Source organism: Plectropomus leopardus, chromosome 15, assembly GCF_026936395.1.
Source record: "Plectropomus leopardus strain MGB_pleo_1.0 chromosome 15, ASM2693639v1, whole genome shotgun sequence".
NCBI classification, from domain to species: Eukaryota; Metazoa; Chordata; class Actinopteri; order Perciformes; family Serranidae; genus Plectropomus; species Plectropomus leopardus.
This window is the reverse complement of record NC_142190.1, coordinates 25,090,578-25,117,952: the sequence shown is the minus strand read 5'-3', so window position 1 is coordinate 25,117,952 and position 27,375 is coordinate 25,090,578. Positions and strand designations below refer to the sequence as shown.

Genomic DNA, 27,375 nt, shown 5'->3' with positions numbered 1-27,375 from the left:
CATACTATAGCCTTGCCTTTTCGGTCATTCTTACGACATGCTAAATTATCATGTTTTCGTCCCTTTTTGCAACTTTCTATACTATGGCGTGACTTGGAAGTCACGCCATCATCAGTTTTGGGAACATGTCATTTTTTGGAATGACAAAAAATTCCAAAAAATGACATGTCCCAAAAACTGCTGAAAACAACATTAAACCACATAACATAGCCTCCCAAGTCATACCATAGCATAGAAAGTTTCAAAAAGGGACGAAAACACCATAATTTGGCATGTTGAAAAAATGACCGAAAAGGCAAGGCTATAGTATGGCAAAAATTCCAAAAAATGACATGTCCCAAAAACTGCTGAAAACAACATTAAACCACATAACATAGCCTACCAAGACACGCCATAGCATAGAAAGTTGCAAAAAGGGACGAAAACACCATAATTTGGCATGTTGAAAAAATGACCGAAAATGCAAGGCTATAGTATGGCAAAAATGCCAAAAATGACATGTCCCAAAGACTGTTGAAAACCACATCAAAGTTCTTCAATTACCCTTCCGAGACACGCTATAGCATAGAAAGATACAAAAAAAGGCCAAAAAATGACATGATGTCCCAAAAACTCCTGAAAACAACATTAAACGACCTTATTATAGCTTGAAGAGACTTTCATCTTTCTATGCTATGGCGTGTCTTGGAAGGCAATTTACGGTAGTTTAATGTTTTTTTCAGCAATTTTTGGTTCATGTCATTTTTTGACATTTTTGCCATACTATAGCCTTGCATTTTCGGTCATTTTGTCAACATGTCAAATTATGTTTTTTTTCCCCCTTTTTGCGTCTTTCTGTGCTATGGTGTGTCTTCAAAAGCTATAATACGTAATATTTAGCCATTTTTGGGATATTTCGAAATTTGTCATTTTTAACATACTATAGTATGCGAGTTTTGCCGATTTTTGCACATTTTTGGCCGTTATTGGCCTTTCCCAGCCTTTGTTTCCACTTTGTATACTATGACGGTTCCCTTCAAGATGGAATATCTTGTTTTCAGCCATTTTCGGGACATGTCAAAATTTGACATTTTTGCCATACTATAGTATGCGATTTTTCTCCATTTTTGCAAGATCCTAAATTATGACCCTTTTCTGCCTTTTTTGGCCCTTGTTTCCACTTTGTATACTATGATGCATCTCTACAAGCTATAGTATGTCGTTTTTAGCCATTTTTTGGACATGTCAAAATTTGACATTCTTGCCATGTGATTTTATGCTTTTTTTTTCAACATGCTAAATTATGATGTTTTTGGCCTTTTTTGGCCTTTGTTCCACTTTGTAAACTATGATGCATCTCTACAAGCTATAATATGTTGTTTTTCAGCCATTTTTGGGACATGTCAAAATTTGACATTTTTGCCTATGATACTATATAACTATAACATGTGATTTTTGCCCATTTTTTCAACATGCTAAATTATGACATTTTAGACCTTTTTTGGCCATTTCTGGGACAAACTATATGCAAAATAAGATAGGGTTATCACTTCCAACCCACCTTTACAGGTACTTTGCCCTGCACCATCTGTGGGCCAGTGGCATCACTGTCTCGTCTCCTTCCATCTTTTAGGCACCAGCATTGGCAAGAGTTGTGTGACTACAGCAGGTCATCAGATGGGCACCCTCCCTTTTTTTGATGTTTTGTCAAATTAAGTCCATGACACATCAGGAGAGTTTGACAGCAGATCCAGCGTCCTGGGTCTACCCCTGTTGACCACCACCCCACTCTATTCTGTTGGTCCTTCGACAGGTTGGCTCTGCCACCTCACCTCCCGCCGAAAGCAAATCCAACGGGACACTGCCTCCGCCTGCCTGGTGATGTTGCTTACCAGCCGCTTCCTGGCCACGCCTTCGATTCCCAGCCGTCCAAGTGTTCTCCAGAGCGACTGCCCTGCGAAGCCCCTGCAGCCAACTTCTACTGGTAGGCTCCAGGTCTTCCACCCATTTTGCTGGCTCTCAAGGATAAGGGCTCGATAATTTTTGAGTTTGCGCTCGTACACCTCTTCAATCCTCTCTTCCATGGGTACTGTTTGCTCTATGAGCACCACCTGTTTGGTACCCCAAGACCAGAGGACCATATCTGGTCTGAGGCTAGTGTGGGTTATCTCCTCTGGGTATTTGGGCTGTTTCTTCAGGTCAACCTGCATCTCCCAGTCATTTGCTTAGGCCAGGATGCCTTTGCTCTTCCGTCCTGCTGCAGCAGTCTCTCCTGACCTGATGAAGTTGTTAAAGTGGGGCCCGGTGGAAAGTTCTTTCGGCTTTTTTCTTGCCTGTTCTACCCCATCTGCCAACTGAGCCAGGATCTTGTCGTGCCGCCACTGGAATTTCTCGTCTGCCAGGCTTGACCGGCCAGATGAGAGGACATGCTCCAGGTTAGCCTACTTCCCGCAGAGCATGCAGCTGAGGCTCTTTGCCAACCCCCATGTGTGGAGGTTTGATGGAGTAGGCAGGACATCATAGATGGAACACAACAAGAACTTTATCCGATGTCCTTCCATGCTCCAGACGTCCTGCCAGGTCAGGGCCCTCTCTCGTAATCCCTCCCACCTTGTCCAGCTGCCCTGCCTCTTCAAAGCTACGGCCTTGACATGCCGGGTTTCCTCCTCAGCCTTCTGGATCTCTCTCTGCATCATGCTTTGTTGTTTCTTTGGGTAAGCTTTTTTCCAGCTTGTTCTCGTTGAGCAACCCTGTCCAAGCCTGCTCAGGGCTACTATCCCAACAATATCAGCATGATGGAGTTGATCGTCCGCCTCTGTCAGTGCTCTGCTGGCTGACCACTTGCAACAAGTCCTGAACACAATGCCTGCTTGCAGCACCTTTTCGGGCTTGCTGTCTTGCAGCATCATGGCCTGTCATGTCTTTGCTGCTTTATACTCCTCGACCACTGATGTTACAGGCAGCTGCAGCTTGCTGCCTGTGCTGTACAGTCCAACAGAGCAAAAGCTATATGTCATGTTCAGCCATTTTTGGGACGTGTCAAAATTTGACATTTTTTCCATAATATAATATGCAATATTTGCCCATTTTTTCAACATGCTAAATCATGACGTTTTTCGGCCTTTTCTTTTTTATTGGCCTTTGTTTCCGCTATGTATACTATGAAGTGTCTCTACAAGCCATTAGATGTTGTTTTCAGCCAAATTTACGAGCAGTCAAAATTTAACTTTTTTCGACATGACATTTTTTTTTTTTTCTTGACTTTTGGGCCATTTTTTGACATGCTAAATTATGAGGTTTTTAGCCTTTTTGGGCCTTTTTCCCCACTTTTTATACTATTACGGGACTGTACAAGCTATTATATGTTGTTATCAGCCATATTTGGGAGCAGTCAAAATTTGACCTTTTTGGACATACCATACTATTGCCTTTTTGGCCATTTTTGGGACATGTCAAAATTTGACATTATTCAACATACTATAGTATTGTCTTTTTGGCAATTTTTTCAACATGCTAAATCATAAGGTTTTTGGCCTTTTGGGCCTTTATTCCCACTTTGCATACTATGAGGAGTCTCTACAGGCTATTATATGTCGTTTTCAGCCACCACAAGAAAAAACAACGGACGACGGACAAAAAAAAAATATATGGACAAAAAACAGCTGAAAACAGCTGGAAACTGCATAAAATGGTGTGCAGAGATACGCAATAGCATAGAATGTCGCAAAAACAGCCAAAAACACCATAATAAAGCATGTCGAAAAGTCACCCAAAAATGCCATACGATAGCATGGAGAAAAATGTCAAAATATGGCTTTTTATCCAAAAACCTTGCAAAACGACATAGAATAATATAGCATCTAAAACTCGTGAAAACCGACATAGCATAGTATGGTTAAAAAGTATGGCTGAAAAGTTGTTTAAAAATGACATGGTATAGTATGGTGACCAAAAATCGCACAAAAAGACTTACTTTAGTCTGGTGTCCAAAAATCATTAAAAAAAACCCCACAAAGTATAGTATGGCATCTGAAAATCGTTAAAAAAAAAAAAAAAAGGAAAGTTTGTGGTCAAAAATCTTGCAAAATGAGATAGTATAGTTGAGGGTCCGAAAATCAACAAAACCAACATAGTATAATAAAGCGTCCAAAAATCATCAAAAATTGCATTATATAGCATGTTGTCCAACAATTACAAGAAACGACATACTATAGTATGGCCCCTGAAAATCATACAAAATGATAAAGTATAGTATGACATCCACAAATCGTAAAAATACGAGATAGTAAAGTATGTCGTCCAAAAATCATCGCATAATGACTTAGCATACTACGGGCATCCAAAAATCATATAAAACTATTAGGTATAGTATGGTATCCAAAATCGTAAAAAATGACATAGTACAGTATGTCACCCAAAAACCCTGCAAAAGGACATAGTATTATATGGCATCCAAAAATCATAAAAAAAGACACAGTATAGTACGGCATACAAAAATCATATAAAATTATCGAGTATAGTATGGCATCCAAATATCATAAAAAAACTATTTAGGTTTGTATGTCATCCAAAAATAATCGAAAAATGAATAGTTTGGCATTCAAAAATCACGAAAAACGACATAGTACAGAATGGCATCCAAAAATGATTAAAAAAAAAACCCAACATAGTAAAGTATGTCTTCAAAAAACCTTGCAAAACGACATAGTATAGTATGCCGTCCAAAAATCATCAAAAACTACATAGTACAATATGGTATCCAAACATCATGAAGAACTAAAGTATAGTAGGTCGTCCAAAAATTATGGAGCACAATATAGTATAGAATGGGTCCAAAAAATCATCAAAACAACATAGTATAATATATTATCCAAAAATCATAAAAAAAACATATTTTATGTCGTCCAAAACGCATCAAAAACTACATAAATACATACATAAATATGTTGAATATACATATGTACATATGTTGTCCTAAAAATCATCAAAATGTGATATTATAGTCTGATTAAAGAAAAAAAACATAAAAATGTTATAGTATGTCCCTCAAAAAAATCACAAAAACATGATAGTATAATCCTAAACACAATGAAAACGTCAAAGTTCAGCTATGTCATAGTAAGTTATCCAAAATAACATTAAAAAGCCATAGCGTAGAAGGTCATTCAAAATAGCATTAAAAAAAGCTATATCATATGCTATACAAAATATCTTAAAAACAAATCAAGGTATAGTATGTCATCAAATATAGCATAAAAAAGTCTTGAAGTTATTGAAATTGCATTAAAATGTCAGTTTAGTATGTTGTAAAAAACATCTCTAAAAAGTTATAAATCAGCAACTCATCCAATAAAGTTAAAAAATCATAGTTGAGTGTATCATTATAAAAAGGGTAGCTGCCCTAAAATTATTCATTGCTTCATAAACTGACAATATTATTTAACTTTACAACCAACACTTACTGTTTTGAATTATCTGCAACAGTCTGAATTTTTAGAGAATGCTACAGAGACAGCGTTACAGATGTCAAATTTACTGTGGATAAATGATAAACACGTTTTTTTAAACACTGCTGAAATGCAAGTTCTCCAATTTTGTTACATTCTTAAGGTGATTGTAGGCTGATTTTGTAATATTATTCAATTACTTTTTTTCCTAATAAATCTACATTTTAAACTCTATGATAACAAAGCAAAGACAGGGTTTTAAAATGTTTTTGCAAATATATTTTAAAAAAGAAAAAAAACTTAAATGTCACAGTAACTTGTATGTAACTTGTAGTAACTAGTATTCAGTGTCTTTATTAGTATTTAGTATTTAGTACTTTCCGAATGCATTGTGGGGGTTAAACAGAGGCCCAAGAATGGAGCCTTGGGGAACTCCACGGGACATTTTTGTATGTTCAGATGTGTAGTTACCAAAACTACAAGGAAGAAAAACAGCAGCAGGTCATAGTGCCTAGTATTTTATTTCCTGAAAACAAATTTCATACAATAAAACATTCTATCACAATCCAAATGAAAGTCCACCCTAAGAGAAGTCACCTACTATCTAAACCTGCGATATTAGTTTAAACATTATTTGTTGTAACAAACAATTCTCTTCTGAAGCTTGAGACAAGAAAACCCTAACCTATATATTAAAAAAAATGTAATTATTATATGACAACAACAGGTGGACTTCCTGATTTTTGGGCTTTCCTGAGTCCAGCCTCAAGCGTGGATACTCAGTCTGTCATTACTTATTAACTATTCAATGTTGAAGGTGCTGCTCCAAAATTTGTCTCTTAATCACATTATGGGCTTTGCTTCTTGTTTCGAGCTTTGGAAGAGGGCAACTCAGTTTAGACCATGATCACAGGATTAACTAGAGAGCAACTCCACTTTAGTCCCAAAATGTTCCACACATCACATACGCAAGCATCATCCATGAATACAAAAACAACCAGCAACATGTTCTAGTGGCCACTGTCTCTAAATAACAAAGTTTAAAACGTGATGAGAAAATAAACCAAGTTATACCCATGTAATGTTTTAGTAATTGTTAGTTGGCTATTGAAACAACATGATAGAATGATTACTTTATATTACACCACTTCCCAACACCTTTGCCAACCTAACGCTGAGACGACTACGTAGCATATGAGAGTGCAGACGATAACTGAGCATGCACTTGTTTACCTGTAGAATATGCAATTATTGAAGCGGACACTGCAGCTGTCATTACTATGTATCCTTCTGTCCTTGTCCCATCTATCAACAGCATGTTTCAACCCTTTAAATACTGTTTCTGTTTGAGGTAAAGTAACTGCTTAAGCAGTCCAGCCAGACTTTTTCTTTTAGACATGCCACAGAAGGAAACCACTGCATAATAAAACTATGAAAGCAGTAATAAAAAGCCATTTCTCCATAGGACTATACATATACATATTATAATCTCTTTTTTTATACAATATGGAGCCATCCATAATTGCTGCTGCCACAGTCTCCTATCTGTAATAGCATTTTCTGAGAAAGAAAATTTACAGTATCGCACATTATCTGCCAACAGAGCCTAAACCGAACCTGCTGTCATGAATCCCTGTCATCCCAGCTTCCAACCGGAGCTTTTTTATATTGCTTTAACATTGCCAGCAAGTTACCATCTACAAGGTCGCATAGTCCTCAATTACATTAAAATATTCTAGTGGTGTTACAACATCAACAGATGTTGGATATGGTGCATGATGAGCAAACTGCTAAAACACAGCAACATAGGCTTTTTATCTTTTTACCTGGCTGATGAGTAAGATTCATCAGTCTGTCAAACAAGAGCCAGGTGAGCAGATCAAAGATTGCAGTTTTTCAGTCAAACATCAGAGGACCAGAGTTAAAAGCCTAATGCTTTGTCAAGAAGGCCCCAAAGCCTGAATAAAACATGCACATGATTATATCCTCTTGCATCCTCTTGAACTCTGTGCGGCTCATCGAGCCACACAGGAGTCAACAATCTGACTAAAGTCTAACCTGTCATCCCTGAAGTCCCTCAACCTTTTGAGCCACACAGAGAGCACGTCTGGGTTTCTTTTCATAGTTCGTGATTCGTTTGAAGTTTCTGCGCGGCCAGTGGCAGTGGATGAGATAGAAAATCATTTAGTCTCAGCAGATCCCTTTAACTCTATCCAGAGAATCACCAAATATCAGCAGTGCCATAAAAGAACACGTGGATATTTCCATAATGATGAGATGGGCACTAATAAAAAGACCATTACATGACCATTCTTTTTTTCCAATTTGTACATACTTAACACTATTATATACCATAGAAATATATAAATATATAAAATCTTTTTTTTCCATGATGAGCAAGCACTGGCATGCTACTTGATTCCAACAAGATTTCTGCTCTAGTCATAAAATGAGTATGTTGCAGGATACAGAAGGTTTTAGCAACTCTGTGTAGGTGTATGTGTAAAAAAAAAAAAAAAAAAAAAATTGGACATGAAATCAGATTTTGGCTATTTATGTTGTGTTTCTCGTTGAAATTTAGTACTGCTCAAATTGGCTATGTGGTAAAGAGGTTAAAAATAAAAAGTGATGGGGCTGAATCTGAGCTTGGAACTGTGTAACAGTCATATCTGAAGCTAAGTGAGGCCAGTTTGGTAAGGGATACTTCCCTTTTAACAATTAATTGTCAATTCTCAACACGCTCCCTATGAGGTCAGCTCGTCAGGGGAGTTTATTATCCATCTTGAAAGGTAAATCATACTGCTGCGGGACGGTTAAGTGATGAGTGTGTACAAGGGGAAGGCAGGCATCACGACGGTGGGGCGTTCTGGTTCTGGTATATTGATGCTTTGTCTTTCAAAAGGTCCAGACATAGATGACAGCTCCAGCTCCCTGAGTGCCAAAATCACAGAGAAAATCTATTACTGCCGGTCACGTCTAAAGCTCTATGTCCATTAACATAAAGTGAGGAGCTGCAGCCCACTGACTGATTTATGAAGGAAAGCCACCCTACAGTAGCTCTTGATATTGAACAATTATTTCAATAATCAGGGTATTTTTTTTAGTAGTGAATTAAAAGTGAATGGAACAAAAACATAGCCAAGTTAGCATCAAATGTCGAGGCAGAACTATAATCCTGTTTGTTTATTCTTTGATTAAATAGTTTACCGATTTATGTAAAGATTTTTGCAACTTTTAAAATATGTTATCTCGGTTTGCGTTCAGACAAAATTAAATAATTGAAAAATATTTGCGCCTTTAGTTGACCCTTTCAAAAACATGGGAAGAAGGCATTGAGCAACTTAAGAAACAGCCCAAAATTTTGCACAAAGAACTTTTATTTTAACTAAGTAAGACCTGAAGTTAGGTCAAAAAGAAAGACCAAAAAACAAACAAGACACAACCTAAAAAAAGAAAAAAAAAACAACCCAAAAACCAAACAAAAACCTGCAAATTTTCTGTTGCACATATTTAAATATAATATTAGAACTGGACATGCTCATCATTTTTTGAGAATTTTCTATTCATATAAACTTCTTTTGCTGTCCCCAATTGAGAATGGTTTTATTCCAATATTTTATGCAGATATTATGCATTTGACTGCATTTGACTCAGTCTTATTCAAAGTAGTTTTTTTCTCCACCTGATTTTGGTGATGGTTGAGTCTCCTCTGTGGTGGTGCTGATATCATGCTGTGCGCACTCTTGTTGCCGTAGCCCACCAGCAGATGGAGACATGGGACACAATGCTTTTCAATGTATGTGATGTTTATTCATCGAATACTGTCACAAATTGAATATTGAATATTGTCATGCATCCATACTGCGATCTGTACTGCCTTACGGACCGACATCATCATGTATTCTTTGTCTGTATAGCCTTCCTCGATATGCAAGTACTCTGGTGCCTATGAAAATTGTGTATTGGGTATTGTGAAGGAAAACCTGTCTGACTTACTTTAAAAAACTTAAAAAGTGGTGTACCTGCCCTGCCTTCATAAATAGTTGCAAAAAAAAAAAATCTATACACACACACACACACACACACACACACACACACACACACACACACACCCACACCCACACACACACACACACACACACACACACACACACACACACACACACACACACACACACACACACACACACACACACACACACACACACACTTATTTTCAGGACATTTCTTGCCAAGTTGGTCATTGCCATTTTCCCATTTTTTGATACAGGTTTCATAGGGGCAAAAGCGCAGCTATTATAGCTCTTTTTAATTTTTTTATGTTCTGTCTTCTTTTTTTGTGTGTTCGTTTTAAGCACTATTTAGTTTCAGTAAGTTGTTTGCTCATTTCAATTGAGTTATTATGGTCAAAAAAATAGTTTTAGTTTATTTTTAATAAATTTTAGTATTAGATTTTTTTGATAATAATATGGTGAGTATTTGTCAGGAGCAAGATTTATGAATATAAGAATACAACCCCTGGCAAAAATTATGGAATCACCAGTCTTGGATGAAGTTCATTCAGTTGTTTCATTTTGTAGAAAAAAAGAAGATCACAGACATGCCACAAAGCTAAAGTCATTTAAAATAGCAATTTTCTGGCTTTAAGAAACACTAAAAGATCACTCGATTCTGAGGAAAAAAATATGGAATCATGAAAACAAACAAACAAACCAAAAAAAAACTACAACACAACACTAGTACTTTGTTGCACCACCTCTGGCTTTTATAACAGCTTGCAGTCTCTGAGGCACGGACAAACAGTACTCTTCATCAATCTGGCTCCAACTCTCTCTGATTGCTGTTGCCAGATCAGCTGGTAGGAGCCTTGTCATGGACCATTTTCTTCAATTTCCACCACAGATTTTCAATTGGATTGAGATCTGGACTATTTGCAGGCCAGGACATTGACCTTATGTGTCTTTCTTCACAAAAAGTTTTTACAGTTTTTGCTCTATGGCAAGATGTATTATCATCTTGAAAAACGATGTCATCATCCCCAAACATCCTTTCATTTGATGGAATAAAAAAAGTGCCCAAAATGTCAACGTTAACCCCAGTGCCTTTCCCTGACATGCAGCCTCATATCATCAATGACTGTGGAAATTTGCATGTATTCTTCAGGTAGTCGTCTTCATAAATCTCATTGGAACGGCACCAAAGAAAAGTTCCAGCATCGCGATTCATCGCTGGATATGACTTTCATCCAGTCATCCACAGTCCACGATTGCTTTTCCTTAGCCCATTGTAACCTTGTTTTTATCTGTTAAGGTATTAATGATGGCTTTCGTTTAGCTTTTCTGTATGTAAATCCCATTTCCTTTAGCTGGTTTTTTACAGTTCGGTCACAGACATTGACTTCAGTTTCCATCCATTTGTTCCTCATTTGTTTTGCTGTGCATTTTCTGTTTTCAAGACATATTGCTTTACGTTTTCTGTCTTGACACTTGGATGTCTTTCTTGGTCTACCAGTACGCTTGCCTTTTACAACCTTTCCATGTTGTTTGTACTTGGTCCAGATTTTAGACACAGCTAACTGTAAACAACCAACATCTTTTGCAACATTCTGTGATGATTTACCTTCTTTAAGAAGTTTGATAATCATCTCCTTTGTTTCGACTGACATCTCTCATGTTGGAGCCATGATTCATGTCAATCCACTTGGTGCAACAGCTCTCCAAGGTGTGAGCACTCTGTTTAACTGCAGACTAATGAGCAGATTTAATCTGATGCAGGTGTTAGTTTGGGAAATGGAAATTTACAGGGTGATTTCATAATTGTTTCCTCTGAATTGAGTGATTCCATATTTTTTCCCTCTGCTTGATCTAAAAAAGCAATTGTTACTGACTACTACATTTTTTTTTCTTGATTTCTTTCAGTGTTTTTTAAAGCCAGAAAGTTGCCATTTTAAATGCCTTTAGTTTTGTGGCATGTCTGTGATCTGTTTTTTTTTTCTACAAAATTAAACAACTGAATGAACATCCTCCAAGACTGGTGATTCCATCATTTTTGCCAGGGGTTGTAGCGGTTACATTCACAGTCTCACAGTCTCACAGTCTCAATAAATAAGTGCACCCATGCCTCCTCATGCTTGCTGTGCTGACAAATTTGACAAAATAGACAAAGACAAAAACTAACATTTCCTGTATAGCTGTATTTAATTTTGGTTTGTTTTGCAAATCCACAATATTGCTTCAGTTAGTTCTCTTTTTTAAAGGTCTACCATTTATAATAATTTCATTTAACTAAAATATTTCTGCACACCTAGCTTTTTAATGATAAAAACCCTTTTCTTCTCCTTTTTTCAATTGATACGTAGACTTGCAGACAAGAACTCTTTAAGTGATATCGATAGCAACAGAGTACGTCATTCATTACCCATAAAGTGAATGGGGTGGTGTGTAGTATATCCATACTTTTGAAGTTTTTTTACTGGCATTTTAGCAATACTGACAACTCTGACAAATACAGTATTTTAACAGTGACAGGGCAAACTGTTAGCAACACACAACTGACATAACAGGTCTTAACGGGTTTAATGACAAGCTGTTTTGGTGTCAGTGTGAGTGTGTAGGGACTCTTTACATAGTTGGATGTTAGCCTCTGCTGCTGAGTTAGCGTGTGCTAATCACGAGATGTTGAACTGTGACCGTTCACTGAAAGGAAAGCAGCTCCCCGAGACGGCAGAAACAGAAAGTTTACTGATCCAGCAGAGAAACAAGATGGTCCATGACCAGACCCCAGCGTAAAAAACAGACTGCATGCAGGTATTTTTTGACTTAAGATATTTTGATACTACTTGGTACTGAGTTATTTTGAGTGCCGATACCCAGTTCGATAACAAACGTAGGCTAATGTTTGACTTTGGGTTTACACGTGTAGTGCACTTACCCTCAGGAGGTTCAGACATGGGTGGGTTGAGACAGTACATGTGATAGCCTCTATCACAGTCGTCACAGAACAGAAGCTGATCCTGGAAGAAAAAGGACAACAACAGAAGTTCAGACTTCATTGTTCGATAGTGCATACAGTGTCTGAATGTAGTTAAACTCACGTCATTCTCTGAAGTGCCGCACATGTTGCAGCACTTGCACTCTATGCACTGCCAGCGGTACGTCTTCACAGCGGCCATCATTACGGGAGTGAACTGCAAACAGGATGGGTGGCCTGCGTGTAGAATAATGTTCATCATTTCACTTTTCTGCATTGATTTCTCCTCTTTCAGGTGCATAAATAAACTTTTTTTTCCCTGTTGCTACTTTATTCCAGCAGTCAGCTGTTTTTAATGTACCTGAGCGTCCACAGTCCGAGCAGGACACCAGCTCTTCTGACTGGCCCGTCTTGTGATTGGTTTTGGAGTCTCCCAGGCAGAAGTCACAGTAGTTATTAGGCAAAGCAAGACCATCTGGGCCTTTCTTGGGAGCTGAGAAACAAGACGAAAACACCCAGAGAGCATCAGGGTTCAGTTTCTCTAAAGTCCATCTTTACATGAAACCCAGCCATCTCATGGTGAGTGATGTCTTACTTTTAGGCTCATCGGGCAGAGGTAGGGGGGGCTCATTGATCTCCATCTCCTCTTTCTCCTCACCCTCCTCCTCCGCCAGGTGGGAGTGGGCGTAGTGGTAGCTCAGGCCGGGACGGTTCTTGTAGCGCTTTCCACAGACTGCCACCAAAACCAGAGAACACAATGTGTATGAAAACAAAGAATACACATTGAATATAAATAAAGTCTATGTTATCAAAGTCAGTTGGGAAAGGAGGGGACTCGCAAAAAGTTTTTACTTCTGAGTTAAACAGAAACGGAAATACTTTCTATCTCTGTATTATTTCTATTGTCCAGATGGCTGATAAAAGGACTTTGGGGGACATTTTAAGAGAATTTAGTGAGTTGAACAGCTACAATATGTGCATGATGTTTATACAGCAGTAACCACCATGTCAATAACAGTGAAAATAAAAATAAAAAAGCATGTACACAGACTGAAAAAAGCTCACAAAAGCAAAAATAATCTGACTTTATATGTGCAATTAGATCTGTGCCACATAGGAGAACGCCACCAATTTTAAACCTCGAAGTCTCTTTACAAGTCCTGGAGACTACCAGTGCATATGTTGTATCTGAGTGAATCTGAGTCCCATATGTTGCCTCAAGTGACATCACTTGAGTCAGCGATGGTTGGAGCTGAAGACTACAAGTTCAGAAATAAAAAACATCTGTTGGTGTGAAGTTAGAAAGAAGGGAGTTAACCAGACGTCTGAAACCACTCCTCCTCTCTGCTTGAGGTTATACCGTTGTTCATGGCTACATTAGCTGCTACTAGCGTAACACACTCTGACTGTCAGCCAAATTGCATTGTGGGTGATGTAGTGAAAAAAGTGAATATATCTGTGACTTCCTGCATGACTGGCTTTTGCAGCTTGAGGCAACGAGCCTCTCCCTTGTTGCGGCTTCTGTCTATGATCGCCGAAATAAAACGGAGGATAAATTGTTTTGAGCTTTACGCAACTGATGCGAAATGACTCAGTGGCATTCACTGACACTCGGATCAACCACTCGACCACACACACTGCCCTGTCTAATCTAACCAATGAAGGCACAGAGTACTAGCCAATCAGAGGCAGAGTAGGGCGGGTCATGAGTTCTACTTCCTAAGGGGAAAAAATGCACTGTACTACGTCATCCCAGCAAACCTCTCAAACTTTTAGGCCTGGCGGGGGGTCTCGTTGGCCTGGTGGTGTGCCAGGCCTGTAACATTTTAGGGGAAACACTGGTTGTACTGGTGTATGGGCTGTAAATGATGTCACCAGCACAAGATGGCAATGGCTGTGTCTGCGATATTTTGATTTCTCTTCTTTTACAGTGTGAGTAGGTGGAGACGCATTGTCCATCTTTGCATACAATGTCTGGACACTAAATGTGGTTCTGCTTCATTTTTATCCTGTTTTTGCGCTTGTGTGCAGTGTTACATTAGTGCACTACCCCTTTAAGACATAAAATGGTGGTATACTTTAAATACGCTTCATCCGCTTTGACATGTTGAAATGATATATTTGGGACAGCAGCGTTTCTGTGATATCCTGCTTTGTGATTAATATCTGGATCACCACAGTAAGCAATGACATTAGAGGGAAAGATGAAGAACGATGAAGCAGTTTTGAAAAATGAAGAACATGCTCTGAAGCGATGAGTCATCACATCCCCTTAGCCGTGTATTCAAGCACAGCATTTAGATAACATCTCCACTGTGAACACCACCCATCTGCAGATCCTTACAACAGTGGTTTCAACTTCTTCAATTTAAGCTCCATATTGCTCTGAATAGTAGTGTTTCTGATCTGAATTTACATTGTGTTAATCAATGGGTTAAGAGAAGCCAGTGGGATGGTGTAAAGGGGGTTCTGCTGACTTTAGGAAAGACAAAGACGCCACTGTGTGCAGCCATCGTCACAGGGGGTGTGTGAGGTAAGGTTTGTCATAAGATGACGCCCAAAGACAAACTACTTCTTCTTTCACTTCCATACTTTCTCTCATTTTCATTTCCTCAAAAGTTTTATGTCCTATTTCTTCAGCTGTGGACGGATCTCAGGGATGTCTCAGCGATGCTAAAGACAGCTAGTCACATGGCAAGTGATTGAGTGCATTAAGATTTGAAAAAAACATTCCCCAAAAGTCAAACAGGCATCAAACTGACTCAAATCAGCCGTTAACTCTAAAGCATGGAACGTGAATGAGACGTCACAGTGTGCAGAGGTGGTAAAGAGGGGCAGGGAAAAGCTGTGATGCAAATTGCACACATCAAAAAGCGAGCCAAAGGAAAGCACAGAGAAAAAAAAGACAACAGCAGGGACCTAGCTTATCTAAATCTGTGGGATGTTCAGCGCCAGATTGAGGGGGAAAAAATTACTTTCATGGGTCGCAGCTTATCTTTTGTAAGCTGAGACGGCTCATTTCTTTGGCGGATTACAAATTACAGTTTAATTGGGCTGTAAAACAATGTCGTCTGACCTTTTTCTAAATCCAGTTAATCACATTTGAGGAAATTACGTAGAACAAAACACTTATGAACTCAACTACACAAAGAGCAGATCTACTTGGTAACACAGACAGAAACTATAAAACAGGCAGTGAAGACAAAAGACAAAGGCAGACAGGGGTAAAAAAAAAAAAAAAGAATGAGAGAAATATACCTCTTTCAGAAGGTTTTGAAATATGCTTTTGTTTGATAGTGTCTGAAAGAGAGAAGAGAAGGAGAAGAGAGAGCACAGACAGAGACTCAGAGAAATAGGCTCATAGACTGACCGGGGATCAGTCAGTCAGTCAGCGCTACTGAGAACTGCAGTGAAAATGCTTTACAAAAGAGGAAAACAAATACATCAAGCAGTACAGAAACATAGTCTGACAACACCAGAGGAGTGGAAGAAACGCTCTCCCCCTGCCCACGGAAAGATTTGAAATGTTAAAGGAAAGTATGAGATCATAATGACGAACAAAACAACACAGCTGAGCCTGAACTAGCTTTATAAATCTCAGATTTAGCTAACAGAGAGCAAGAAGAAGCTGAAGAGAAAGGAGGAGAGGCTAAAAAGGAAGACAATAAAGAATGAGGACTCTACGCAAAGTCTTGCTTGATTAGATTACAAACTTTGCTTATTAACATCTGCAGTGACCCTCTGCTATTCACACGCTCTCCTCCCTCCCATCAGGACTCACTGTCACAGGCGTACGGCTTGTCTCGGTCCTCCAGTGCTGCTGTGTCCAGCTTCTTCCTGTTACCGCCCACTCCTCGACCCTGAGGACACACACACACACACACTTTAAGAGTCATCAGACACAGACACAGACACACACACACACACACACACACACACACACACAAAGAGTTGAGATGATCTTTTGGGAAAGTGTGTTTGTGTGCATGGCAGTTATTTACCTTCCCCTTCCCCTTGCCTCTTCTTTTAGGCGTGTCTTCCTCATAGTCTTCATCGTCCAGGTCGTCCAGGAAGTCATCTGGCTCGGGGATTCTCTGCGGCAAATGAGAAAATGAGATCCTCAAATCATTTTCTCGACTCCAGACACACAGTATTTTATGCCTGAAGTCCAGCTCAGACCAAAGATTGACGACAAGAAGAAAGCCGCAGGGGGAAGTTGAAGCAGTGTGAACTGGACCATCTGAGCTCGACTCAAGCCGGATCACGGTGTCGCCTGAGATTTAGCTTGTCAACTTGCCAGCGGCTGGTTTTAGAAGAAAGGCACATTATCTGTCTCAACAGCCGATCAGCATTTAACGAAGAACAAGTCGCTTACTAATTGTTAGCACACTGCATGGTCTTGACAGCAGCCTTCCATCCCAGCAAAGACCAAGACTGTCCCATTTACATCCCAGCTACTGTCTCTGTCCTCGCAGTGTCAGAAAGCAGATCTCTTTTTAAACGTATCAGATTCAAACTCTTTCAGAGTAAATTTCAGCTAGCTGGCATACATGGAGCGGGAGATGTAACACAGGGAGAAAATGAAAAAAGGCACGTGATGGTGATGAAACATCATAACGAGACAGAGCACATTTAAATCGCACGCCCACTGGGGAGGAAATCGCTCTCCACTGACTTTGTAATGTATGAATGTGCCTCCTCAACATTTCCTTCTGCTAGCAAACAACAGAAAAATGTCTAAAAGCTGCTGTGTGTTGAGAACTACCAACAGTGCAAAGAACCCTGAAGTTTTTATAAGGTGCTGAACCTAAAAACTGGGCTTTTAAGAGGACAAAAGAGGACACAAGAGGACACAGAAGTGAGACATTGGGGGGATACTGTTGAATCCTGACACTTTAGTGTACCATCAGCAGCAAGTATTTGCAGCTGCTAGTATACTCTCCCGCTCTGGGAGACACATGGTCCTAAAATATTCCTTTGACATGCTGATATCATATGTTTTTAGCTTGCAACAGGCAACTTGTTATTGATTCAGCCCTTATTTGCATATCGCGGCGCGACAGTTCCCCTCCTGGAGGGCACGGCTTTCATGTTATAACGTGCTGCGCTCTGTTTCTATACACACAGCAACGTGTGCATCTACAGCTACACAAAATGACTCTGCTGTTATGTTACGCTGCAGGGATATAATCCACGGAAAACTACTGTAACAATTTCATTACACACAACAGAAATCCATGACTTTTCCAAAACCTTCAATGGTTTTCACCAACTCAATGACTTTTCCAGGTTATTCATAACTGTGGGAAACCTGTGTATGTGGCTCATGTCACACACACCTACTCAAAATAAATAAATAAATACCAGTTGTTGCCTAATTGTACCTGATCAGCCAGAAGTTAGAACAGAAGTACAGAGAGTTGTTGCTATGGAGACGACACACTGTCTCATCTTGTCACATTGGTGTAAACTGGCAGGTTTCCAAAATGTTACAGACTGGCGCATTGCAAGTAGTGCAAGTTTCAACTCATCTGGTCGCAAATCTTTGGTCTGAGCTGGGCTTCATGGTGAAAACAAGAACCTTTCTAATCCGAGCCGGGTTCAGGCCTCCGGTGTAGTCGCTCTGGTTTGAATCCTCCTCAGACCCTCGCAGCTCTGTGGTCGGCCGTTTTTCCATAGACTCCCCCTTCAGCAGGGCCTCCAGGCTGCTGCCGTCGGCTGATAACAGAGCATCCTTCTTCAGTCCCACATCTACCTCTATGATTAAAACACAAATTAGGTAAGAGGATGAACGCAAAAAACTTTAAAGTATGTTTTACCATTGCTTTTCATTCACACGCGTAAAATTGTGCTTAAATGTATGTTGAAGAAAATCGACAACAATATATAAAACGTTACAGCACAGCGTGATATCTTGCAGGTTTTTTTTTTTTAAATCATCTGTAAATCATAGCATTTCCAAGCTTTATTCTTAAAAGTTTACATAATTAAAAGGAGTTTGAGCCGAGCTGAATGATGTGGTACCTGGCTTGAGGGGAGGAAAAATAAGCCGGGGGTCCTCTTGAGAATGAGATCGCCGTTTCTTCCTCCACCTCCTGGATGGGTAGGTGTAGAGCTGCCCTGGAGCCATGCCTGAGGGACATACAGAACAGAGCCGTCTACATAACACTCAACCTATTTTAGCTTTTTGACAAACTGACAAAGCTTGTTAGCATAATTAGCATTCTCCTTTCAAACCAAGAGGGCACATTTAGCCGCAAGCTTGATTAAATTACACATGGTTCATTGAAAAACATTTGTGCTGTAATTGTCTCTTCTTTTGCATCATGTGGTCTTTCTCCCTGCTGCTTATAGCTGTTTCACAAAGTGAAAATGAGAGGATGGTAATATGAAAGATGGTAACAAGCCATTTTTATCTAAAGTGAAGCTGAAAAACACTATCTTTGCATTTTTTGTACCATTTCATTCATTCAGGAAAGCCCTGAAAAACACTAACTTTTAAAAGCAATAGGTTTATTCCTGAACAAATCTTTGACACTAGTAAAAGAAACAAACAAATGCAACTGATAAACTAAAATTAAAATCCTGTAGTAAAAGTGTAGGGTGCATTGTTACGGCACATTGCATGTTCATGTGTCTCACCTGGCCCTCTGTGTCTCTTCTCCATCCAAATGTAGCAGTTGCTCTGAGCCACACCGGTCTGAGAGTCGAGGAACGGCATTCGGACGCTCCTCTCCGCACAGAGCCTGGCATTGTAGTTATGACATTGCTCCATGGCATCTCTGTAGTACTGCTCCCCCAACCTAACACGACAAACCAGAGCCAGATGCTTGTTGTTATTTGGACTATTACGGTTAAAACAGAAAAATCAGTGGATGTGGGTATTTCAAGAGCAGTGCAGTCTTACTTCAAACATTTAAACCTCTCTGTCAGTTAAGTTTCCGCCTGTTGTCTTGCTCATGTGTGCTGCCACCTTAGAAAACGAGCTCACTCACCAGACAATGTCTTTGTACTTCAGACTATATCCTTAGTGGGAGTTCAACAGCAGCTGCTTTTTGTTGGTGCATCAACAACAAAGAGCTCAGCAGTCAGCACAGTTACAAGTGTGCTGTTTTTAATACAAATATACTCAAATACTGCTGTGAGTGAAGTCCCTTTTAGGAAAGCTAGGGCTGCATCTCTTCAGACAAAACAGGCTCAAACTTTAATTACAGACCTCATCATTTCATTTATCGCACAGATGTAATGATTCTGCCGAATGCTGTAAATCTGCTGTTGGTAAAAGACTAAACTGAAGGCTGTTTACATGGAAAGTAGTTCCAAACAGATGCTGTTTCTGACAAGTAAAACTGTTAGAAATAATCAAATATGAAAATGTGATTACTCTTTCATTTCATCACTATGCATTTCAATTTCTAAGGATGGGGTGGGGGATCGATACAGTACAGTATTGCGATATTTTACATGACAATATTGTCTCGATACACGGGCGCCAAAAATCTTTTTTTTTTTTAAAGTTATATTACTTACTAATGTTGTAAATACAAATTAAACTTTTGATAGCCTTCTAGAATAATCAATGGCTATTTCAGTGCACTGGATATATTTTGCTGCCATAAAAACGACTGAAGTGACATGAACAAACTGAAATCTTTATTCTATTAGAAAACACAGATGGCCACAAAGTTTTCCTTGGGGACATATGATTGGACATAATCTGAAGTTGAGAAAAAAAACGGCATTACATCAAAAATATATTTCAAAACAATGAAAATCTCAACAATATTGAGATTTGGTACCATGGGCCCCTCTGGTAAATCCCACCCCTATTCATTTTTACATTACTTTTTGTATTTTTTCATATTTTGAAGCTCAAAAAGTAACGTTCAAGTTTCTAGAAAAAGGAAAAGAATTATAGATGTCGCCGAGTTTCAGGTAAGTTATATGTTTTCTTGTGTTAACATGGTCACTAAAGGGATTAACCAAATGATGGTGATTACCGTAAAACGTCGAACATCGACGCTGAGGAAAGTCAACGGAAATAGCAGCACGTTTTAGTAAAACTGAGCGACGTTACAAGTCACGAAAAACTTTAACATACATCTAACGAGTCAAAGATTTCCTCTGTGTGAACTAGAAATGTGGTAGCTACGGCGGCTATACGCTGGTGTCTCAAGATGAGAGGAGTCATCTTCAAGGCCAGTCTTTCATTCATCGTGAACTAGTTGTCCAGCCGCCTCAGCTCTCTGCTGCGCTAACAACGTTGGCCACAGCTTGTTAGCGTGAGAGCCGCCTAGCTGCTGTACTTCACTGACGCTAGCACCGCGTTAGCTGTTAGGCTACAAAGACACAACAAGTGGCCGATATCTCTCTATTAATACACTAATGATCAAACTGACGCATGTTGTACCACACAGACTCGTGATTCGTGTTTCTGCGTGTCTGCTAACTTACACTCACACTCCAGGATGTGAACGCACACGACGGTCCGACGCTGGCTAACCTCACTAAGTCAGTGGAAATGTTGCTAAGCTAGCTAGCGACACGGTCAGTGACTGTGTGAACATAGTCGTTGTGATGTGACCGCGGCGCGTGTGTGTCAACTAGCCAGGTGAAAGGTGCGTAGAAAAGTCCAACACTTACAGTTTGACAACATTCTCAACAACAGCTGCCATCTTGCTTTGATACACGGGGAAAGTGTCTCTGGGTAATGTGTGCCCTCAGTCGGGACTTGTAGGCAGATAGAAGCGGAACAAGACACCTGGCGCCCCCTGCTGGGGTTGGTGCGGCTTTTTTTTTTTATTGCGGTCAAAAGGCACGTCATATGACATCGTTAATACAGATTACAATATTATCATAACTGAACAAACTACATGGCAGAAATAAATCACAATGAAAGACAAACAAATAAAAATAAAATACAAGCGGTCATTTGGCAAACAAGATGTTCTTAAAGACATAGGGCCTTTCCAATTTTACAGCATTTTACATATTTTTTCATACAGAATAACCTCATTTAGAAATGCGGGAAATGTAGGGCTAGATTTTAAAACCCGGCATTTGTAAATAAAATATTTTTGCCAAAATAATTAATTTATTTATCCCTAACTCTCCTTTCTTATCCTCCAGTTGGACACCAAGCTTTATATTTAATTCTAAAGACCACACATGCTCTTCTAAAATAGTTTTTTTTAAAATCATCATTACATATATATATTCACCTTCACCTGACAGGAAGTTCATTTATGTAAACTCTTTTATTCTGTTTTTTCATTTATTTGTTCACGTCTCTGCATGGAATTATAATGGACCTGAGCTCGCAGGAAAAGGCTACATTTTACACACCTAAATACATTTTATTTGTTTTTTAGGTAAACTGGGTAGGAGCCACTTAAACCTTTAGGGTCACATTATGGCCATGGCCATAGATTTACTATATCTTTCAGACTGTAAAAGAATGAGTCAGGATATTCTGAAACATGGGCACCAAGTGCAAACTACGTAATGACACTTATTTTAAACTTGATTTAAATTCTTTTTCAATGATCTTTTTATCTTAGCATATCTTGTCTGCACTTTTTGCTATTTTTTAAAATCATTTAGTGATTCATTTAACTTTTCATATTTGATCTCTTATTGTAAATCTGAACCCTTTGTTATGTTTTCATATTTTGTTTCTTTGTAAAGCACCTTGAATTGCCCTGTTGCATGACTGTTACAGAGCATCTTTGACAGAAGTCAAGCCAGCTTCCACTCTGAAAAGAAAATACACACAGAGAAAGTGGATCAATGTTATATTCTTCTTCTTCATTGGCTGGACTTTGGGTGATATGTGTCCTCAGTACGAACCTGTAGGCAGATAGAGCTGGAACATGGCACATAACGCTCTCTACTGGAGGTATTGAGCACCGCAAGATAATTCAATCATGCAAATTTGAATTATTTCCATAAGAATATTAACAGCAACTCATGTACATGGAGGATACATTATCCATTGACTTTATACCTTTAATAAAAATACACAATGAAATTCACTATATTTTCACATGTGGCATAATATAATATGTGAACACACGTTTACCTTGCAACAAAAATATTTTAGTTTTGTTTGTTTGTTTGTTTGAATAAATTACTCATTCTGCTCTTGAGTGATGGATTTTTTTTCAGAAATTCAGTTGTAAAAACAGATGTACTGATGGGTGGGTTACCAACATCTTTGGTGCTCTCTGGCACAGATTGTCAGGATATCTACAGGAGAAATTGTTCATCATTTTTCCCCAAAATAATTTTTCATCAATATACCGTTTTATATTTATATACCTGAAAGCTAAAACCTTTTTTCCTTTCTCCATCCTTGGTCCCCAAAACAACTCCTTGCTGATCTTAATTTTGCCAATATGGCAACTTGACTTCTGTAAAACAAAAAACAAACAAACAAAAAAACTACAGTAATCTGTAAATTCAACAAAGAAATATTATTTCAACACATTCATACTTTAAAATTAAAAGTTTGGTTTGGTTCACTGCTTTACAAAATATTACTAAAATTGAACACTCATTGCTATGCACTTGAACACACTGTTAATTTTATGGACTTTTTTTTTTTTTTTTTACAGTGATCAAATGTCTTCTGCAGTGGTTAACTTTTTTTAAAGAAATTTTTTATAATAAATAAACCCCAAAACAATATCATGATTTTGATTAAACCATGTTTTATTATTCCTAATATTAGATGTAGATACACAAGTCAACAAACATTATTTTCGATTTTGTAATGAAAATGCTCCACAGCACACTGACATCGTGTGGAAGGGTCTGGTATTACAGACACGTACCTGAAAATGGACAGCAGTTATAATTTTTGCAATAAGTTGCATTAGTAACAGTAGTAGTAATAGTAACAACAGTAGCAATAATGATAATAATAGCAATTAATAATAGTAGTGGTATTAACAACTCTGAATTACAGAGGAAGGAACAGACATTCGTCAAAAGTAATGAGAAATGAAGGTAGGAGGACAGGCTTATCAAATGCTGCAAGACAGACCACTGGATGAAAAAATACAAGCTCCCACTAGACAGCAAATATCCTGCCTTTCTTCTAAAAAAAGGAAGCTCAAATTGTCACCAGTCTGTTTTCACCCATATCTAATACTTAACAAGTAAAAGTTGTTTTTTTCTTCATTAAGTACTCCATTGTAACAAGTACTCTCATAACCAAAACCTCGTCTCTTTGACATCAATAATACATTATACTTCCCATGTTCTGGTCAAAGCTCACCAGTAGCACAATGCTATTTTTTAAAAGGATGCAACATCGAATCGCAGCCAGCTGAGGACGTTTCCACAAAACTGGATTTGCCAGGGTCATTCTGCATTAAATATACAGTACAGTCGTAATGTGTGAGCGCGTGTGAGAGAGAGAGAGCTTGTGTATGTCAAGTATGAGAAATATTTTTGCTTCACATGACCAATTTGGCCAAACTAATTTGAATCATTCACATTCAAATGAGCTGATAAGAAAATACACTGTGTGACCTTTAAGTCCCTAACATCGACTGGATGCTGTGTCTGATGTCCGGAGCAGAGTGAAGGTGGCACTAAAAACAGCTCATCCACTGGGGGAAGAACGACTCCTCCATTCGAAATTGTGCACAATGTACGCTAACTGCGTTGGCTCACTTATGTATGCAATGACCACACTGACTTGGCTCCCGGATCGCAGCTCAGTTCAAAAGGCTACACACCCGAGATACGAAATCCCACTGACAGAGAAAAGGCAGTCGGTTTTAAAAGTTAAAACCAGGTGTTGTCAACTGTTCAATAGTCTCAAAGTGGATGCACAGATGTTTCTCTTCTCTGACTCAGAGGGTCTTTGATTTAAACAATCGTTTGGGAAAAATAAGGCCAACCTGTTAAAAACTTTCAGCTTTTTGTGCTATCGCAACAGTTAAATGTGACATTCTTGTAGACTAATCAGCCCTCCAAAGGTATACACATTCAGGCAGCTCTCAAGGTGTAATAAATTAGAAATAATCAATTACTTGCAACCTGCTAAAATAATCCATAAAACTCTTGAATTCAGAATTGTTATCCAGTAACTCCCTGTTGCGGTTTGGCAGTTAGAAAAGGCAAATTAACTCTTGGATTTTAAGTGATTGACTATAACAGTTAACGAACAATTTATATAAAATTGCACTACTGCCTACAGTCTCACAATATACTACAAATGTCCTTACTGTATTTGAGGAAACTAATAAACACCTATCATTGTTTTTACATATTGGATTGCCATTATCTAGTTTTGGATTGCTGTAAATGCCAATTACACGGTTGCTCTCCAACCCTGAATACGAAGCGATCTCATGTTTTCAGAGTACATCAACACAGAGGAGAATAGATGCAATGATGGAGACACATACAAGTATAAACCTACATGAAGTCATGCCACATATGCAAGAGCGCAAAGCTCATCTAAGAGACAGTTTTTCCCCTCTCTGCCACCGCCAGTGAGCAGAGCGAACTGTTTATTCATATTGGACCTGCATATATAATCCACTGACATACATTAGATCATTGCCACAGGGCACATTTTTGAAACATTCTTGTTTTCGAAAGCTTCCTTTCAGACTGTTCGAATGGAGGTTTGTAAAAAGGGGTTCAGTGTATCTGTTAGGGGATTCAAGTAAGGCTCAGTACACCTCTCTCTTGTCATGTAGCACATAAAGCGCCTTCCTCACTGTCCAATATCACTTCCACACCCCTCACTTCACCTGTAATGAGACCTGTCTGCTGTCTGTCTGTCCTGCTCGCATCCCCGCGGTCTGCCACAGAAAATGTGCTTCAGCTTTTTATCTACAAACTGCCCCCGTGCCTTCACACCAGCAGATAGAGAGAGAGAGAACGGAAATAGATTATTAGAAGACTAAAACAGAAATAATAAAAGCGTTTGGTCTGGAGGAACTTCATTGGTGATGTCAGCTTACAAAGAATAAAAACCAGAGGCAAAAAAAATAAAAAGCTAATTTGAGGAAATCATTCCAGTAAGATTAGTTTGTGTTTGTGTCTGGTTTTCGCCTGCGGACCGAAAAGCAGCATTCATCTGGCCACGTTTGATCAGGAATAACATAAACGTGCAAAATCCACAGCACCACAACTCACACACACACACACACACACACACACACACACGCACACACACACACACTAGAAAACTAATCTTCTCTGCTTTGTACAGAAAAAAATAAAGTCGAAAATCAAGCAGAAAAGATCACTCAAAAGAATCAAATACAGGCAAAATTAGAGACAAAATAAAAAATAAAACCACTTATTAAATATATATATATCATTTTTCCCAATGAAACTTGTGATCACTTACTGCACACTGCTAAAATTTAATGAGCTTTATTTTTTTTCTCAAAAACACCTCATCAACTGTCATTCCTAAAATAAACAAAATAATACATACAAGGGCAAGCCCAACATTCTCCACTAGTTTAACCAAATTTGTTTCTCTCCACAACATGAATCAAGATTATCTACTGGCAAATTAATTAGTTTGTTTTCTCAAACCAGCAATAGCAAAAGATAAATAATAATAATAATAATAATAATAATAATAGCAATAATATCGGTCAGGTTAATAACATCAATACCAAGAACAGAAAAAAAGACTGATGTGATCCTTCCCAAACAGAGAGCGCTTTAAAGTGGGGAAATAAAACCAGAGTGCACCACAGAGGAAAGCCACCATCCGTCGTTTAGTTAGTGACAGGGCATCGAAACGGCTCAACTAATCGAGACTCACTGAAGAGGAAGTACTCGCGCTGAGGGGAGAGCCGCGTTGGTGGATTGGAACTGAACTGGGCCTGAATCCTCGCTAATGCCAACCACACCTGTTACTGACTCGTAAGCTCAGCTTGTCGGCTGAAATCGCCTGATTCTGGATGAGGGCTTTCATTGTTGGGTGCAGCTAAATGTGAAATATGAATTGAGTGAACGAGAAAGTAAATGACAGATAAAATTGGCGAGGGAGAGAATCAGAGAGAAAGAAAAGAAACAAAGTTCTCTGTAAGCTACGTACAGCAGCTGTCGACAAATTCCTCGGGGGCCTGCACTGAGAGCAGTGTGTTTGTGTGACCGGTTTGTACTTTGCTTTCTGCCTGCTTCAGTTTGTTGAAATTTTGACAAATGTAGTTTCTGTCGAGTTTTACGAGTGTTCTATTTTTTCTTGCCAAAGAAGCTGAACCTCTTCTCGCGATCCTTCTCTTTCCCCTCCTTGTTGCGCATGGTGACGCCTCCGGCTTCACCTGAGCCGGGGGAGATGGGAGGCATCGTCATGGCACGGCTGAGGGCCCTCTGACCTACGGGCGAGTCTCCTGACCCTGTTGGAATGGAGCTGAGGATGGAACGGATCCAGGAGCTCATCTCCGCCTTTAAACAGACAAAAATATATTTTATACTTCACCGCCATGAAGCAGAGTCACAGCACGCAAACATTATTTATTTTCATTTTCTGTCCTACACATCTCACCTCATCCTTTGCTTGGAACAGATACTCTTTTCCGTCCCCTAGCCTGCAGATACAGCGTTGAAGATGCAAACCATTAGTCAGATATCAAGTCTGATACAGTTCAGCATTTTAACTGTCTTTGGATTTCATCAAAGCCGCTTATTTTAAAATAAACAAACTCTAGCAGGGTGACAACTGTACTGTATCAGGAATCCTTTTTCTGAGTTTTTTTTAGTTGTAAGGTTTGTTCTCACCTGAGCTTGAATACATTTTTCCTCTTCTTATAGTCATGGGCTACCTCACACACAGCCTCCCCGAGGCTGATGGGTACCTCTCCGTGGTATGGAATGCCGTTGCTAGCGCTCTTGCCGTCTTTATAGAAACCGAGACTTCCTTTTCGAAGGACACAGTACACGTTCTGCCAGGACCTACGGGAGCAAAGAAATGCAATTAAAACATTTGGCACAA

General features: G+C 39.1%; 2 protein-coding genes across 10 annotated transcripts in view; both read right to left on the bottom strand.

Moving 5' to 3' along the window:
• Window positions 1-5,928: 5,928 nt before the first annotated feature.
• On the bottom strand, window positions 5,929-21,179 carry dpf2 (double PHD fingers 2). Of its 5 annotated transcripts, XM_042498985.2 has the most exons (12): window positions 21,039-21,178; window positions 19,038-19,198; window positions 18,420-18,527; window positions 17,977-18,152; window positions 16,397-16,489; window positions 16,177-16,255; window positions 15,654-15,695; window positions 12,991-13,128; window positions 12,757-12,888; window positions 12,520-12,632; window positions 12,357-12,438; window positions 5,929-8,357 (listed from the first exon to the last, which is right to left on the bottom strand). In XM_042498985.2, exons 1-12 carry the CDS (start codon window positions 21,068-21,070, stop codon window positions 8,275-8,277), a joined length of 1,239 nt encoding a protein of 412 aa, XP_042354919.1. In that variant the 5' UTR covers window positions 21,071-21,178; the 3' UTR covers window positions 5,929-8,274. The 5 variants fall into 5 exon arrangements, with proteins under 5 accessions (XP_042354919.1, XP_042354917.1, XP_042354920.1 ...); XM_042498983.2 differs by having other exon boundaries at window positions 12,357-12,632; window positions 21,039-21,179; XM_042498986.2 differs by lacking the exon at window positions 15,654-15,695.
• A 1,911-nt stretch (window positions 21,180-23,090) lies between these two features.
• Window positions 23,091-27,375, bottom strand: part of sptbn2 (spectrin, beta, non-erythrocytic 2) — a 55,957-nt gene continuing 51,672 nt past the window's right edge. For all 5 annotated transcript variants that reach the window (XM_042499550.2, XM_042499551.2, XM_042499553.2 and 2 more), the window contains 3 exons: window positions 27,162-27,335; window positions 26,929-26,971; window positions 23,091-26,828 (listed from right to left, as the gene is read on the bottom strand). In XM_042499550.2, the coding sequence (XP_042355484.2) occupies window positions 26,616-26,828; window positions 26,929-26,971; window positions 27,162-27,335 (430 nt within the window). In that variant the 3' untranslated portion in view covers window positions 23,091-26,615. The remainder of the gene's footprint in view (window positions 26,829-26,928; window positions 26,972-27,161; window positions 27,336-27,375) is intronic.

Bases quoted from the DNA above. Each gene is read 5' to 3' on its own strand.
- dpf2 (XM_042498983.2), bottom strand. From the start codon at position 21,070: ATGGCAGCTGTTGTTGAGAATGTTGTCAAACT. The intron at 18,153-18,419 runs GTACCACATCAT...TTTTAATCATAG, and splicing joins TTTTCCTCCCCTCAAGCCAG to AGGTAGATGTGGGACTGAAG. The intron at 12,889-12,990 runs GTAAGACATCAC...CTTGTTTCTCAG, and splicing joins TCTGCCCGATGAGCCTAAAA to CTCCCAAGAAAGGCCCAGAT.